The sequence below is a fragment of the Eriocheir sinensis genome, unplaced genomic scaffold (genome assembly GCF_024679095.1).
Source record: "Eriocheir sinensis breed Jianghai 21 unplaced genomic scaffold, ASM2467909v1 Scaffold243, whole genome shotgun sequence".
NCBI lineage: Eukaryota > Metazoa > Arthropoda > Malacostraca > Decapoda > Varunidae > Eriocheir > Eriocheir sinensis.
The window spans coordinates 315,001-328,810 of NW_026111547.1; the positions used below are offsets into that span (position 1 = coordinate 315,001).

General features: G+C 45.4%; 1 protein-coding gene across 1 annotated transcript in view; it reads left to right on the forward strand.

Annotated features, from left to right (window-relative positions):
- Positions 1-13,810, forward strand: part of LOC126991124 (venom carboxylesterase-6-like) — a 22,409-nt gene that overhangs the window by 572 nt on the left and 8,027 nt on the right. The window contains exons 2-5 of the mRNA XM_050849876.1: positions 7,667-8,515; positions 9,229-9,315; positions 10,472-10,603; positions 12,686-12,833. Coding sequence (XP_050705833.1) covers positions 7,994-8,515; positions 9,229-9,315; positions 10,472-10,603; positions 12,686-12,833 — 889 coding nt within the window. The 5' untranslated portion in view covers positions 7,667-7,993. The remainder of the gene's footprint in view (positions 1-7,666; positions 8,516-9,228; positions 9,316-10,471; positions 10,604-12,685; positions 12,834-13,810) is intronic.

Genomic DNA, 13,810 nt, shown 5'->3' on the forward strand with positions numbered 1-13,810 from the left:
GTTATGGGTCACGCTGAAAAGAGAAATTAAGAATGAAAGTTTGTGAAGAGAGTGAAGACGCGAGAGTGGAGTGAAAAGGAAGCAATGTTATTAAGTAGCAAGTAAATGTGGAGTAATGTAAGGAGATAATGAGGAAAAATAACCGTGTGTGAAGAAAATATAGAAAGACTGGAATGCAAGAAGGTATTCATAATGCCATAGGTCATACGGAATGAGGGAGACGGAATGTTGTGTGTACAAGAAATGAGGGAGAACGAGTGGAATGTTAGGAAACGTGAGTAATGGTACACAAGTCAAGGGGAGGCGGTGGCTGAGTGGTTAGCGTAACGGCCCCGCGTTCAGGAGCTCCAGGAGGGACACGGGTTCGAATCCTGGCCGCCGCACAGCTGAGGTTTTTCAGTCACCGCCGAGTGGCCTAAGACTACCCACACGCTGGCCTGAAGACCACCCATCAACCTGGGCTCTAGATAACCTCTCCAAAGAGAGGCTCAAAGATGAGTTCCGGGGGGCAGCATGAGCCAACACAAGATGACGCGACTATAAACACTCGCCGGCGTCAGAACGGGCTGGGCCGACCATCAGGCCCCACCGAGAAGAAGCCTACCAGCGCAATAGGCCGCGACGTAAAAAAATAAAAATAAACGAGATTGACAGAATGAAAGAGACGGAAAAGAGTGGAATGTGGAAGAATGAAAGTGGTAGAATGAGAGTGGCAGAGTGAAAGGGAGGGAAAAAATGGACTGTGAAAGAATGAAAGAATGAGAATGGCAGGAGAGTAGAAGAATGAAAGAGAGGGAGAAAGTGGAATGTGGGAGGTTAAAAGAATGAGAGTTGAAGAATGAAAGTAAGGGAGAAGAGTGAAGGCATATATTTGTGACTAATGATGTAACTACCCTGAAGAATGAGGCTGATATCTTAGAAGTTTACGAGGAAGAGGAAGAGGATTGAGAGATTTAGAAGAGGATTAAGAGGAAAAGGAAGAGGATTAAGAGGTTTAGAAGAGGATTAAGAGATAAAGGAAGAGGATTAAGAGGTTTAGAAGAGGATTAAGAGATAAAGGAAGAGGATTAAGAGGTTTAGAAGAGGATTAACAGATAAAGGAAGAGGATTAAGAAGTTTAGGAGAGGATTAAGAGAAAATGGAAGAGGATTGCAAGTTTTAGAAGAGGATTAAGAGGAAAACGAAGAGGATTAATTGGTATAGAAAAGGATTAAGTGGAAAAAGAAGAGGGTTAAGAGGAAAAGGAAGAGGATTGCAAGCTTTAGAAGAGGATTAAGGGTTTACAGAGGTGGAAAAGGAATATGAGATGTGAAAGTGAGTGTAGGAAACAAGTTAGAAATAGGAGTGGAACGCTAGAACGAATACAAGCATGTCGAATGTGGAACAACGACAAACTATGCAGCAAGTAATTAAGCGATGGTGGCATGTGAGGAAATGAGGGTCGTCAATAATACAGGTCATGTGGAATGCGATGGTAGGGCGTCCGCTGCTCGTATTGACGGAAGGGTTGACAGGTGAACGGGAAATCGACGGAACGGCTGACAGGTGGAACGGAAAGGTATTGAAATAGACAATTGGGTCGACAGATGAGGAACAAGAGAAATTAGAGCTCATTACCGATTCTTTGTCAATTAATTTTGGAAGATAAAATGCTCGAAGGAAATTGTGTTAACTTCTTTGATGGTGATGGAGAGAGAGAGAGAGAGAGAGAGAGAGAGAGAGAGAGAGAGAGAGAGAGAGAGAGAGAGAGAGAGAGAGAGAGAGAGAGAGAGAGAGAGAGAGAGAGAGTCGTTTCTTTGCAACTTTTATTTCACTTTTGCAATATCTTTCATACCTCCTCCTCCTCCTCCTCCTCCTCCTCCTCTTCCTGGCCCCCTTATTCTCCTCCTCTTCTGCTCATTATCATTTTACCTCCGTTCCTCCATTCTCTCGTATTCCTCTTCTCTTTCTCTCTCCCTCTCCCTCCCTCTCGCTTTTCTCTTCCTCCCTTTCACTCCAGGAAAAAGGGACTTCCCCTCCATTAACAAACAGGAAATTCAGCGGTGGAGGAGAGGGAGGAGGGAGAGAGAGAGTGAAAGAGGGAGAGAGAGAGAGAAAGAGGGAGTGAGTGAATGGAGAAAAAGAGGTCTTCCCATTCTCGTTTTCTTCTTATTGCTCCTGTCGTAAAAATGTGAATAGAGGAGAGTGTGTGTTATTCAGGCCAAAGGAAGTCTTGAGGTGGTTTATTTTCCGTTTAATTTCCATGAGTGTTCTTTTTTTTCCTTTATTTTTTATCTTTTTCTTCCTTCAGACTTTTTATAATAGTCTCCCAGAACACGTTTTCCTCTTACGCTGCATTTTCTTTTCTCCTTCTGATGCGTCCTTGGCTTAACGTTTTTTTTTTCTTTTTTTAAGAAAGGATTTTTTTTCTCTTTCTCTCATTGTTTTCCTTCCTTGATTTCGTTTGCTTTATTTCCTTTATTCTTTTGTTCGCTCTTTCACGCATTCGTTCCTTCTAGCTCCCTCCTCCCCTTTCCCTTTCCTTTTCCCAACCCCCTTTTACTCTCTCTCTCTCTCTCTCTCTCTCTTGTTCGGGAAGTAAAAGGCTAATGGGGCGAGATAGGTCAATTAGCTCAGGTAATTCCCCTTCGCCAGGTGTCCTAACACATCGAGGGGCTTAATTGGCCTGGCCAGGTGAGGTAACGCCCCTTTTGTCTGGCCTTAAAAGTGGGTCATTGTGACTTCCTGTAGCGGCGGGTGGTGTAGCGGTGCACAGATAATGGTGGTGGTGGTGCTGGCTGGAAGGCGGCACGTGTGGAGTTTGTAGCGATGGTGGTGGTGGTGGTGGTGGAAGTAGTGTTTGTTGGTGGTGGAGTGGTGGTGGAGGTAATGGTGGTGGTGGCGGTTGGAAGGTGGTACGTGTGGAGTTTGTAGCGATGGTGGTGGTGGAGTTGGTGGAAGTAGTGTTTGTTGGTGGTGGAGTGGTGTAACGGTGGAGGTAATGGTGGTGGTGGTGGTTGGAAGGTGGTACGTGTGGAGTTTGTAGCGATGGTGGTGGTGGAGTTGGTGTTTGGTGGTGGTGGAGTGGTGTAACGATGGAGGTAATGGTGGTGGTGGTGGCTGGAAGGTGGCACGTGTGGAATTTGTAGCGATGGTGGTGGTGGAGTTGGTGTTTGTTAGTGGTGTAGATAAAGATAGTGGTTGTGGTGGAGAAGGCGGCGAGTGTGGAGTTTGTAGCGATGGTGGTGGTGGAGGTGGTGTTTGTTGTTGGTGGTGGGTTGGTGTTGTGATGGTGGTGGTGGTGGTGGTGGTGGTGAAAGGTGATGAAGGGATGTTGGTTTGGGTGGAGGTGGTGGTGGTGGTGGTGGTGGAGGTGGTGGTGGTGGAGGTGGTGGAGGTGGTGTCAGTATTTGTGTCATCAGGAAGGAAGTGGTACTGGTGATGGTGGTAGCGGCGATGATATTTGTTGTTGTTGTTGTTGTTGTTGTTGTTGTTGTTGTTTTCGTACATTCGGGCTAAGGCGCCAGTAGATTTTCATGATATGGCCTGCTGGTCGGAGCGCAGACAAGTATTTTAAAGTTGCGCCATCTTGCCTAACTCATTCCTCCCGGAGCTCGACTTTATTCAGCATTTCGTTAGAGTCCCTTTGATAGGAGGTCATCAGGATAGCATGAGGGTCGTTATCGGCTACTTACTGAGGTCTTTAAATTGTCAGCTAGGACCGGCGGGTGAGACTAGAGGCCTCTGAGTTATGGTGGGGACACTTATACTGATGTTACTGGTATTGATTGTGATGGAGTTGGTGGTGGTGGGAGTGATGCAGGTCGAAATATTGGGACGGTGGCGGAGGTGGTAAATATAGAAGTAGTGATGGCGGTGTCGGTAGTGGATGTGATGCTGGTAGACTCTAGGGGTAGTGCATGGTGATGGAAATGAAGATAATGGTGGTGGTGGTGGTGCAAGGGATGCTGGTAGTGGGGATGGAGTTGGTAATAATGAGTTTGATGGTGGTGGTTATGGTTGTGGGAGGGATACAATGGTGGCGCTGGTAAGAAGGTGTCTAGCTTTTCTGTTTTTGGTTTGCTTTGTTTTCTTGATGTTTGCCCTTGAGCTGCTTCCTCTGTCGCAAATAAAAAGACCGAAAATAAAGATAATAACCATAATATCAAAAAACGCAAACTGTAAACCCTTTCCACGACTTCCATTCTTCATAAATTTTCACCAAATGGGAGGAACTTACAAATGCCCACTTAACATAACAACAGCACACAATAAAAGTCAAAATAAATCAGAGAGGCAACAGAAGCAAAAACATTAACCGCAACCGTATTTCAAGATTCGCTCACATAATTTTCACCGAGGGGAAACTAGAGGGGAGACTCAAGGCCGATAAATTCCTACTTTCCATTACACGTATTTTCCTCCTCTTGCCCTCGACTGCCATGGCTTCCTGCACTCCCACGCCATTTCCAGGTCTGCACGCGTGAAAACCAGGGATTGGGAGAGTGATGAGGCGAGCGAGGGTGTGAAATGGACTGGCTAATCGAATCTAGCCTTGCCTGTACGGGGATGCGAGGGTGTGTACTGTGAGTGATTATAGGTGAAGGATAAATTGAAATGGGTCATGCGTGGATCGAGGTGTTTCCAAGAGCCTTATTCTTAACCATTTCGGCGCAGTGTCGTTAACATCACCTAAAAATCATCCTGCGAACACATTTAACATACTTTACAGCTTTACGACTCTTTAGGCCCAAGTACACATATTTGATAAGGCTCTCGTAGGATTTCTGGGTATCTCAATATTTTTACTGTAAAGGAAGCAGGTCAAGGATAAAGGAAAAATAATTGAGAGAAAAAACCCCGTTAATCACTGCCCCTATAAAAAAGAGTATAGATGAGCGCCCAAAAGACGAGGTACCTCTATGGCCCTGGATGGCAGTCTGACTCTTCTTCTGTACCATGAACCTAGAAAAAAACACTCATTTTGAACCCGATTAATCTTCTTGGCTTTTGAAAATACTTGATGTGAGATCCGGGCGAATGGGACTCAGAATATCAACTTGAAGTCGTTAAGGTTCTGAAAGGATGCTAAATATGTTCTCAGAATGGTTTCCAGGTTATGTAAACGAGACAGCTTGTACTTCATAAGACTATTGACTCGACCTTTTAATTTTAATGAAGTTGAGATCCTCAATAGTAGATGGCGCTCGTGTGTGTGTGTGTGTGTGTGTGTGTGTGTGTGTGTGTGTGTGTGTGTGTGTGTGTATACACACACACACACACACACACACACACACACACACACACACACACACACACACACACACACACACACACACACACACACACACACACACACACACACACACACCTGTAATTCTTCGCCTCTTTTCGCCCCTCACAACTGCCCTCCTCCGACCCTTTACAACATTCATTAATCTTGAAGCCTTCACGACGGCCGAGGGGAGGGAAGAAGCGGACAGAATTGAGCGAAGGAGAAATGGAGGTCAGGGAGGCGAGAGGGACAGGAAGAGCGACACCGAAGATTGGGGAAGGGAGAAAAAGAGGGGAGCAGGGAGGAGGGAGGAAGGGAGAAGAATGGTAGGAGGGAGGAAGAGGGGAACGAGGAAGAAGCAAGATTGAGGCAGGAAAAGAAATGAACAATACGAGGGAGTCAGAGGGATATGTATAGAGAGAAAAGGCATTCGTCAGTCATTCGAGATTCTAGCCTATTCCCTTTTAAGTTTTCACCCAATTTCCTGTGGGCTTCCTCCATCCCCGTGCCCAAATCTTCGTTCGTCTCGTTATCTGCTGAAAAATGGAGGAAGTTACGGCGACAGGTTTTATGGTATGTTGCATTGTTCAAATTTTAATACATAGACACAACCTAACCTAACCTAACAACCTAACCTAACTTAATCTAACCTGTCCTGACCTAACCTAACAACCTAACCTAACTTAACCTAACAACCTAACCTAATATGACCTGATTTGACCTGACCTAGCAACCTAACCTAACCTAATATAACCTAACCTAACCTAACCTAACCTAGCACACACACACACACACACCTAAGTACACATGAGTCTGGTGCAGCGATAAGGAAGTGAAGGAAATTAATTGTTTTGAAGGTAAATTATTTTGTTTTTTTACGGTATTATTTTCTTTTAAATCTAAAACCTGTGTAGTTAAAGCTTTGGAAATGCTATCATAGTTATTTAACAAGTGCTCGACTGTAGGAGTGAATTAAATAGGATATAGAATAACAACATCACATGAGCTTTGATTATTTGATGGGATGTAAGACTGACTGAACGGTGTGTCAAGACTCTAGGGCAGAGGTTCTCAAACTGGGTGCCACGACACCCTGGGGTGCCACGGACAGTGCCTAGGGGTGCCACGGACAGTGCCTAGGGGTGCCACGGACAGTGCCTAGGGGTGCCACGGACAGTGCCTAGGGGTGCCACGAGATTATCATGAATTTAAAATAATGGCTTTTTTTGTTCTTTCTATGTTAGTCTGCATTTATAATTCTTAAGTTACTCTAATTCTACTGATGAGTTTTATGTCTGGGCATGTACTGCACCGTATGTTAATTTTGGTTTGAGTATGGATAATAATTTTAATTAATTAATTAAAGTAATTTAAACAGGTACAATTGTGCATAAGTAAATTCATGTGAGGAAGGGGGGGGGGGATGAAAAAGGGATGCCACAAAAGGGTTTATATAAGTTCAGGGTGCCAGCACTGAAAAATGATTGAGAACCGCTGCCCTGGACTCTAGACTCAGACCAGTGGCGGGCTGAAGTGTGAGGCGGTGACTGACACGCATAAGCTGTTGACTGGCCCGAGGTGTGTGTACCCAGGCCCAAGGTCGCGTGCTCCCGTGGGTGTGTTTTGCCTAGGCATGAGCGAGGCGGAGGCACGTGGGTTGGGGGGGTGGGGGGGGGAGGCATCGCTTTTAGGGGTAACGAAAGCTCCACGGGGATCCATTTGGCCGCGATCAAAGCTCCATCATATGAATATATTTCTTTGGCTTTCTTTCTGATCTCCCTCATTTTCTCTTTCCCTCTTTCTCATTTTTTTGTGTGTGTTTCACGTCTTCTTTTTTATTTTGTTTCTATTGTGGGTTTGTATGCATTAATTTCCTGCAGACTTTTTAGCGGTATATTTATGACTATTCTTCACTGTAATGATGCTCAAGCTAATACTGTACATGCCATTTTGCTTTATTGCCTCAAGTGACTTATATCGTCCAAGAATTGCCAATTTGAATGCACGTCGGTCCGCCTATGAAGTCTTTTTCATCTTCATATCTCATCAGCGTACGTCTCGGGGGGAATTGAAAAGACACTACACGTCAAGGAACAGAGGGAAGGGGCAGGCCGCTCCTTCCATCTCTTTCAGTCTTCCTTTCTTCATCTTCCACCTCCACCATCGACTCCCCCCCCCCTCCCCCCTTCCCCACCTCCACCATAGACTCCCCCCGCCCTTCCCCGCCTCCACCATCAACTCCCCCCCCTCCCTTCCCGACCACCACCATCTCGCGTTGCCTCAGTCACACAAGCATCAGTGCAAATTTTGACTTTATTATACTTCTGGGATGTGAGCGATCTCTTAGCCCTTTTGCTATTTCTCAGTCTATGAATCATATGCATCTCATTTCGGTTTTTCTTTTCATTGCAGGGGAAGAAATATTAGCAGAGTGATGCAGAAGACAAGCGAGTATGCACCGCGCGCTTCAGAAAGATGAGGAAGACGATGACACTGGCCGAGAAGGAAGGAGGACTGGAGACACTTCCCTCGCATATTCGGCTGGAAATGTGGTAGGAGAGTGACGGGCTGCGGGCACTTCCGATGGCCTTCACGGTCTGTAGATGACGGACGGAAAGTTCCAACGCTGTGGATTGTTTGTGAAAAGTGCCACGCCATGTTGGGGGGCACAGAGGCGTAAAAGGGAAGGAATTTTGTGTCAATGTGAGCCGATGAGCGGAGAACACACCAGCACACAAGATGAGGAACCCACTCCATCCTGCGACCATAGCCACCAAAGGGAACAAGAGATCTCCGAGACGCCTTCACATCCACCCACCACCGCCTCTTTATCCTCCAACTTTATCCCCCTCCTCATCATCTCCAATTATTCCCACGCTTTGTTCTCCAGCTTCTCCTCCTCCTCCTCTCGCTCCTCCTCTCCCTCCTTCTCATTCCCAAACGAAGCAGGACACGGAAGCGCTGAATGAGAGCCATGAGACATCAATACCACGAGCACAGCAGCCAATAACAAGGGCGGGGAGAGGAGATTCGGCAGGCATTCAGAGCTCACTTCCATCCTCTCCAGCTGTACAGTCATCCTCGTCCGCTGAGAGGGATGAAGGTCGGGTGTTGGGCTCCTCCGCCGCCCAAACCACAGCCCCTTTAACATCTACGAGGCTCTGGGGGCTTACGGTGATGGTGTTAGTGCTGATGGTGCTGATGGAAGGAACACTCGCCCAGGATTCCATTATAAGGCTTAGACAAGGGAATGTTCAAGGGGTGAGTGTGTCTATGGGGGGAGGAGGGGAGGGTTATGTGTGTGTGTGTGTGTGTGTGTGTGTGTGTATTTTTTTCCCACATTCTCTACATCCTGTCTTTTGTTAATTTTCCAACACAGCTATTTATTGTGTGTGTGTGTGTGTGTGTCTGTGTGTGTGTGTGTGTGTGTGTGTGTGTGTGTGTGTGTGTGTGTGTGTGTGTGTGTGTAATTTGTACAGTAAAAAAATACAAATGATTATACGCATGTTTACTTATTTGTTTGTTTGTTTGTTATACAGATAATTATAGGTATGTTTACTTGTATGTTTGTTTGTTTGTTATTTTGTGGGCATGTATATATGTATGTATGAATGTATGTATGTATGTATGTATGTATGTATGTACGTGCGAATGTATGGGCGTGGATTTATTTGTATATTGTGTTCTGTTTTTTTTTTTTTTTTTTTTTTTACAACGAAACTCCGTCGTTCTACTCCGTGAACCCAACACTCCACCCTGCCGACGCACACACACACACACACACACACACACACACACACACACACACACACACACTCCCCCCCTCCCCCCCTTCCCCGCCCCCCACACACACGCACAACCACTCCCACTCTCTCCCCCCCCACCCCCCCCACCCCACCCACCCACACATTCACCTTCCATATCCCTCCCCTCCATTCATGCTTACCTTTCTTTGTTTACTTTTCTTCCCTCAGGTAATTAGAGAAACAAACGAGCGGCAGGTGTACGCTTACCTGGGCATACCTTACGCCAAGCCTCCCGTAGACCAGCTTAGATTCCAGGTGAGTCGCGTTTCTCCTACCTGTAATTGGGGTTGAATGACGGGTATCTATTGTAAGGGAAGGAGGAAACTGAGTATACGTATGAGGGATGAGGAACTGTTGTGTAGATAGATAGATAGATAGACAGATAGAGAAAGAAAGAAACAAACAAACAAACAAACAAACAAACAAAAGAGAAAAAAGAAAGAAAAAAGAGAAAAAGAAGAGAAAAGAGAGAAAAAAGAGAGAGAGAGAGAGAGAGAGAGAGAGAGAGAGAGAGAGAGCAAATCAGAAATCAGATCTCTTGATGTCATAGGAGTACGAGACCAGAGATGTCCTCGCTGATACACGCTGCAATAAACATGAAAAGAAAAAAGTTATACAGGAATCAGAACAAAATCAATACTACTTTTTTTATGGGCCTGAAGTTTTAATCAATGGCCGCCAAGTTGTGTGTGTGTGTGTGTGTGTGTGTGTGTGTGTGTGTGTGTGTGTGTGTGTGTGTGTGTGTGTGTGTTTGTCCTTTTCGGAACTTTAAACAGAAAATTTGTAAAGAAAAAAAATCAGGATGGCTCATTATTGCGTTATTGATGAAGCTTGTTTGGTTTTAGTGCGTGTGTGTGTGTGTGTGTGTGATGGGGGGGGGGATAATGTGTGTGTTGCGGGGGGTGGGGGGGGATTCTAGTGTGTGTCTGGGGGGAAGGGGGGGTTCTGTGGGTGGGTGGGAGGGATGGTTGTGTGTGTGTGTGTGTGTGTGTGTGTGTGTGTGTGTGTGTGTGTGTGTGTGAAAACTTGCCTCACTACGTAGATTCGCTGGACAGAGTAAACTTTTCAAAATATTTCACTCAAGTTTTATTTTCATACACTCCTCCGTACAAAAGTGTTAAGTGGTGTTTCGTTTCGCATTCTTCCACAGTCGCCCAAAATCCAGTTTGATAGTACGCACAGGATATATAAAATGGTTACACATCCATTTGAAGATTTGCACTGTGTATTTTTTTTCTATGATTTGGAGGCGCCTGAAGCAAGGAAGGGAGTGAACATGCAGCTGGATAAATATAGATAATTACTACTACTACTACTACTACTACTACTACTACTACTACTACTACTACCATCATCATCACTTTCATCATCATCATCATCATTATCATCACTATCGCTTCGCTTCCCACAGCCGCCGATCCGTCACGAGGGCTGGACCACGACGCTCTTCGCCAACGAGTTCGGGGCGGTGTGTCCTCAGCCCTTCCTGACGGGGATGCACACCTCCGAGGACTGCCTTACCATCAACGTGTGGATTCCCGAGGTATAGAGAGAGAGGGTGGTAGAGATAGGGGTAGAGAGAGAGAGAGGGCTAGAGAGAGAGAGAGAGAGAGAGAGAGAGAGAGAGAGAGAGAGAGAGAGAGAGAGAGAGAGAGAGAGAGAGAGAGAGAGAGAGAGAATTACATCTGACATTCTTATTAACTTTTTTTCCTCCCTCTGTCTCCCATTTTTCTTGCCTTCTTTAATAATATCTTCTCTTAATTTCCATTCCTTCCTTGTTTGCTTGTTTCTTTTTCTCATATTCTCCCTTTTTGTCTTTTTTGTGTCTATCTTACATTATTTTTTCCCTCCATTTCCTTGTTTTTTATTTTATTTTCATTTTCATTCGCTTGTTTGTTTGTTTCTTTTCCTTATAGTTTCCCTTCATTCTTCTTCCTGTGGCACTGTCTCCCCATCATCACTGTTTTCCTTCTCACCGTCTTCTGTTTTTCTTGTCCTCTGTCTCGTTTTTCCTCGCCATTTCCTCTTTTTTTCCTCCTCTCCCTCATTCCCTTAATTTCCCCTCCTCATTTCCTCTCTCATTTCCGCTGTTTCTCCTTCTCTTCCTCTTCCTCGTCGTTGGCTGCCTCCGTCTCTTTTTTTCTCCTTTTTCTTTCTTTTCTTTCTCCTCTTTCTCCTTCCTGTCTTTTTTCTCTTATTCTCGTTTTCTATCCCCTTTTCGTTCTCCTTTCCTCCTTATCCACCATTTTTACCTCCATCTTCTCCACTTCCTCTTCCTCCTCCTTCTCCTTTCTCCTCTTTCTCCTCCACCTTCTCCACTTCCTCTTTTTCCTCCTTCTCCCCTTCATCTCTTTTTATCCGTTTCCTCCTCCTTCTCTCCTCCTCCTTCTCCTCCATTTTCTCCTCCACCTACCCCACTTTCTCTTCCTCCTCCTTCTCCCTTTCATATCTTTTTCCTCCTCCTCCTACTCCTCCTCCTCCTACTCTTCCTCTCCCGCCTCTTTTAAACCAATTCCCATCAACCATAGCAATTTAGATCTCCACTCGATACCCATTCTCATTAATTCGTTTTCACTCACTAACGCCGCCCTAATAGCCAGACTCTCTCTCCTCTCCCATTATCCTCACCCCATTACTCTTTCCCAATATCTTCCACTTCCATCAGTTTCCTCTATCAGGGTTACCCACTTCCGCCTTCCCTCTGTAAAGCCTGGGGTGTTTTTCATGGCCACCAGTATACATTTCATTAGGTCTTATGTTTTTATTTCTTTGTCGTCCATTGCTGCTGAGCTCTTCAAGGCCTCTCAACTCCTTCTCCAAACTGTCTCCGCCGTTTTTCAAGTCTCGTCTGTCTTTTATCTCCACTTTCATCGTTACTGCCACTAATTTGTACTAAACCCCACAAGCTTGGTCATGTATCACACTACGAAACGAGAGGTGATGATGTTAGGGTATTCAGTTTTTAATCCGAAGTGGTGGATGGGGCACTTCAGCAAACGTAATCCTATATGCCAAACGTATTCCAAAGTTTATGGGATTGTTATATGAGATGTGATGAGAGGTCAATTTCCGGAGATGCTGTTTGCTCTTACCTGTTTGTCTTGGTACGGAGCTGAATCAATCTTAAGGGGCTATTACACTGGACAAATTTTCCGTGGATCTTCAGTCAAACCACGATTTCCGCTAGCGTGGTTCTCATTCGTTTCTTGTTATTGCTGCTGATGATGATGGTGAGTAATACCGTCGTCCTTCGGTGAAATCTACCGTAGCTTTGGAAGATCGTGGACACGTCAGAAAACCACGGAAATATGAGAACCACGCCAGCGGAAATCGTGGTTTGATTGAAGATCCACGGAAGATTTGCCCAGTGTAATAGCCCCAGATTGATTCAGCTCCGTGTCAAGATAAACAGGTAAGAGCAAACAGCGTCTCCGGAAATTGACCTCTTTTTTGCCCACTCATTCTCTGTTCTTTTATCGGGGAAGTATCTAACAGTCTTATTTCGTTGTTGTAAGAAAAGGAATAAAACAGGCAGGAACACTCATTAATCTATACTCCATTCCATAACAACCCACAACGGCAGCCTTTTCACTCATTCTTCGCCTCCTTCTTTCCTCTCCGTCAGTTGCCGCGGGGCTTCCGTCAGTACCCGGTGGTGGTGCTGATGGAGGGAGAGCTCTTCGTCACCTCGGCGCCTTCAAGGTTCCCCGGGCAGGACCTTGCGGCCGTTGACCTGATCGTCGTGTCCTTCAACTACCGCACCAACGCCTTCGGTGAGGAATGGGGCTGGGCGGGATTATACTATGGCTGGTATTACAAGACACCTTCGCCTCTCATATCAGCTATTTCTAAAGGTCAAAGAGGGGGTCAGTCGGGTTCTAATGAGTGTTTCCTAAGGTTCACGGTACAGAAGAAGGGTCAAACTAACACCAGGGTCATAAAGCTACTCCTGGAAATGCCCACAACTCCAACGAAAGCCTTGTCAAATATGTGTTCTTAGGCTGCGAAATGTCTTTTAATACGGCCCATATTTAGGTGTTATGTTTGTAAGCCTTGATGGTGACATTTTCCCTTTGCTCTACTAATGAGAAGCTCTACCCACGCTCCCCCCAAAAAAAGATCATTGGCGTGTGTTGGCTTTCGGAATCATAATGAGGAGTTAAAATTCAGAGCATAACGAGCTGGACTCAATCACGCAAAGCTGCCAAAAAGGACGAAACTCTCTCACACACACACACACACACACACACACACACACACACACACACACACACACACACATATAGTTTGGGTGTACATCAAACACACTGAAGGACGGCCATGAAAAAGAGAAAGAAAAAAAACTTGTCCTTGTTAGTGGATGGGTGGACGGCAGGGCGGGGCAGAGGACGGGTGAGTTGCCTTTGTTCTCCCTTCAACAACATTAATTCCTGCTAGTTATGCTTAGGTTGTTTTTACTTACTGGAAAATAAATATTGGCACTGTTTTGCTTTCGTTTTCTCACTCCAGACGCTGTTGTTTTTTACTTTCTTGATTAACTTTCTTTCCCTCCATTCTTTCCTGACCTTTCCCGCAGCGGCTGAGTGACCAATCATTTATGTTTGTCGGGATGGATCGGTTTGGCCTCGTCCCTTCGTTATTTATCTTTCCTATCGAGTAGCTTTTCTTCGCCTGCTGTTTGTTCTTCAGTAATTATCTTCGTTTCGGTGTGTTGCATTCCTCCTTACCTTACATGCCCACCTGTTTTGCC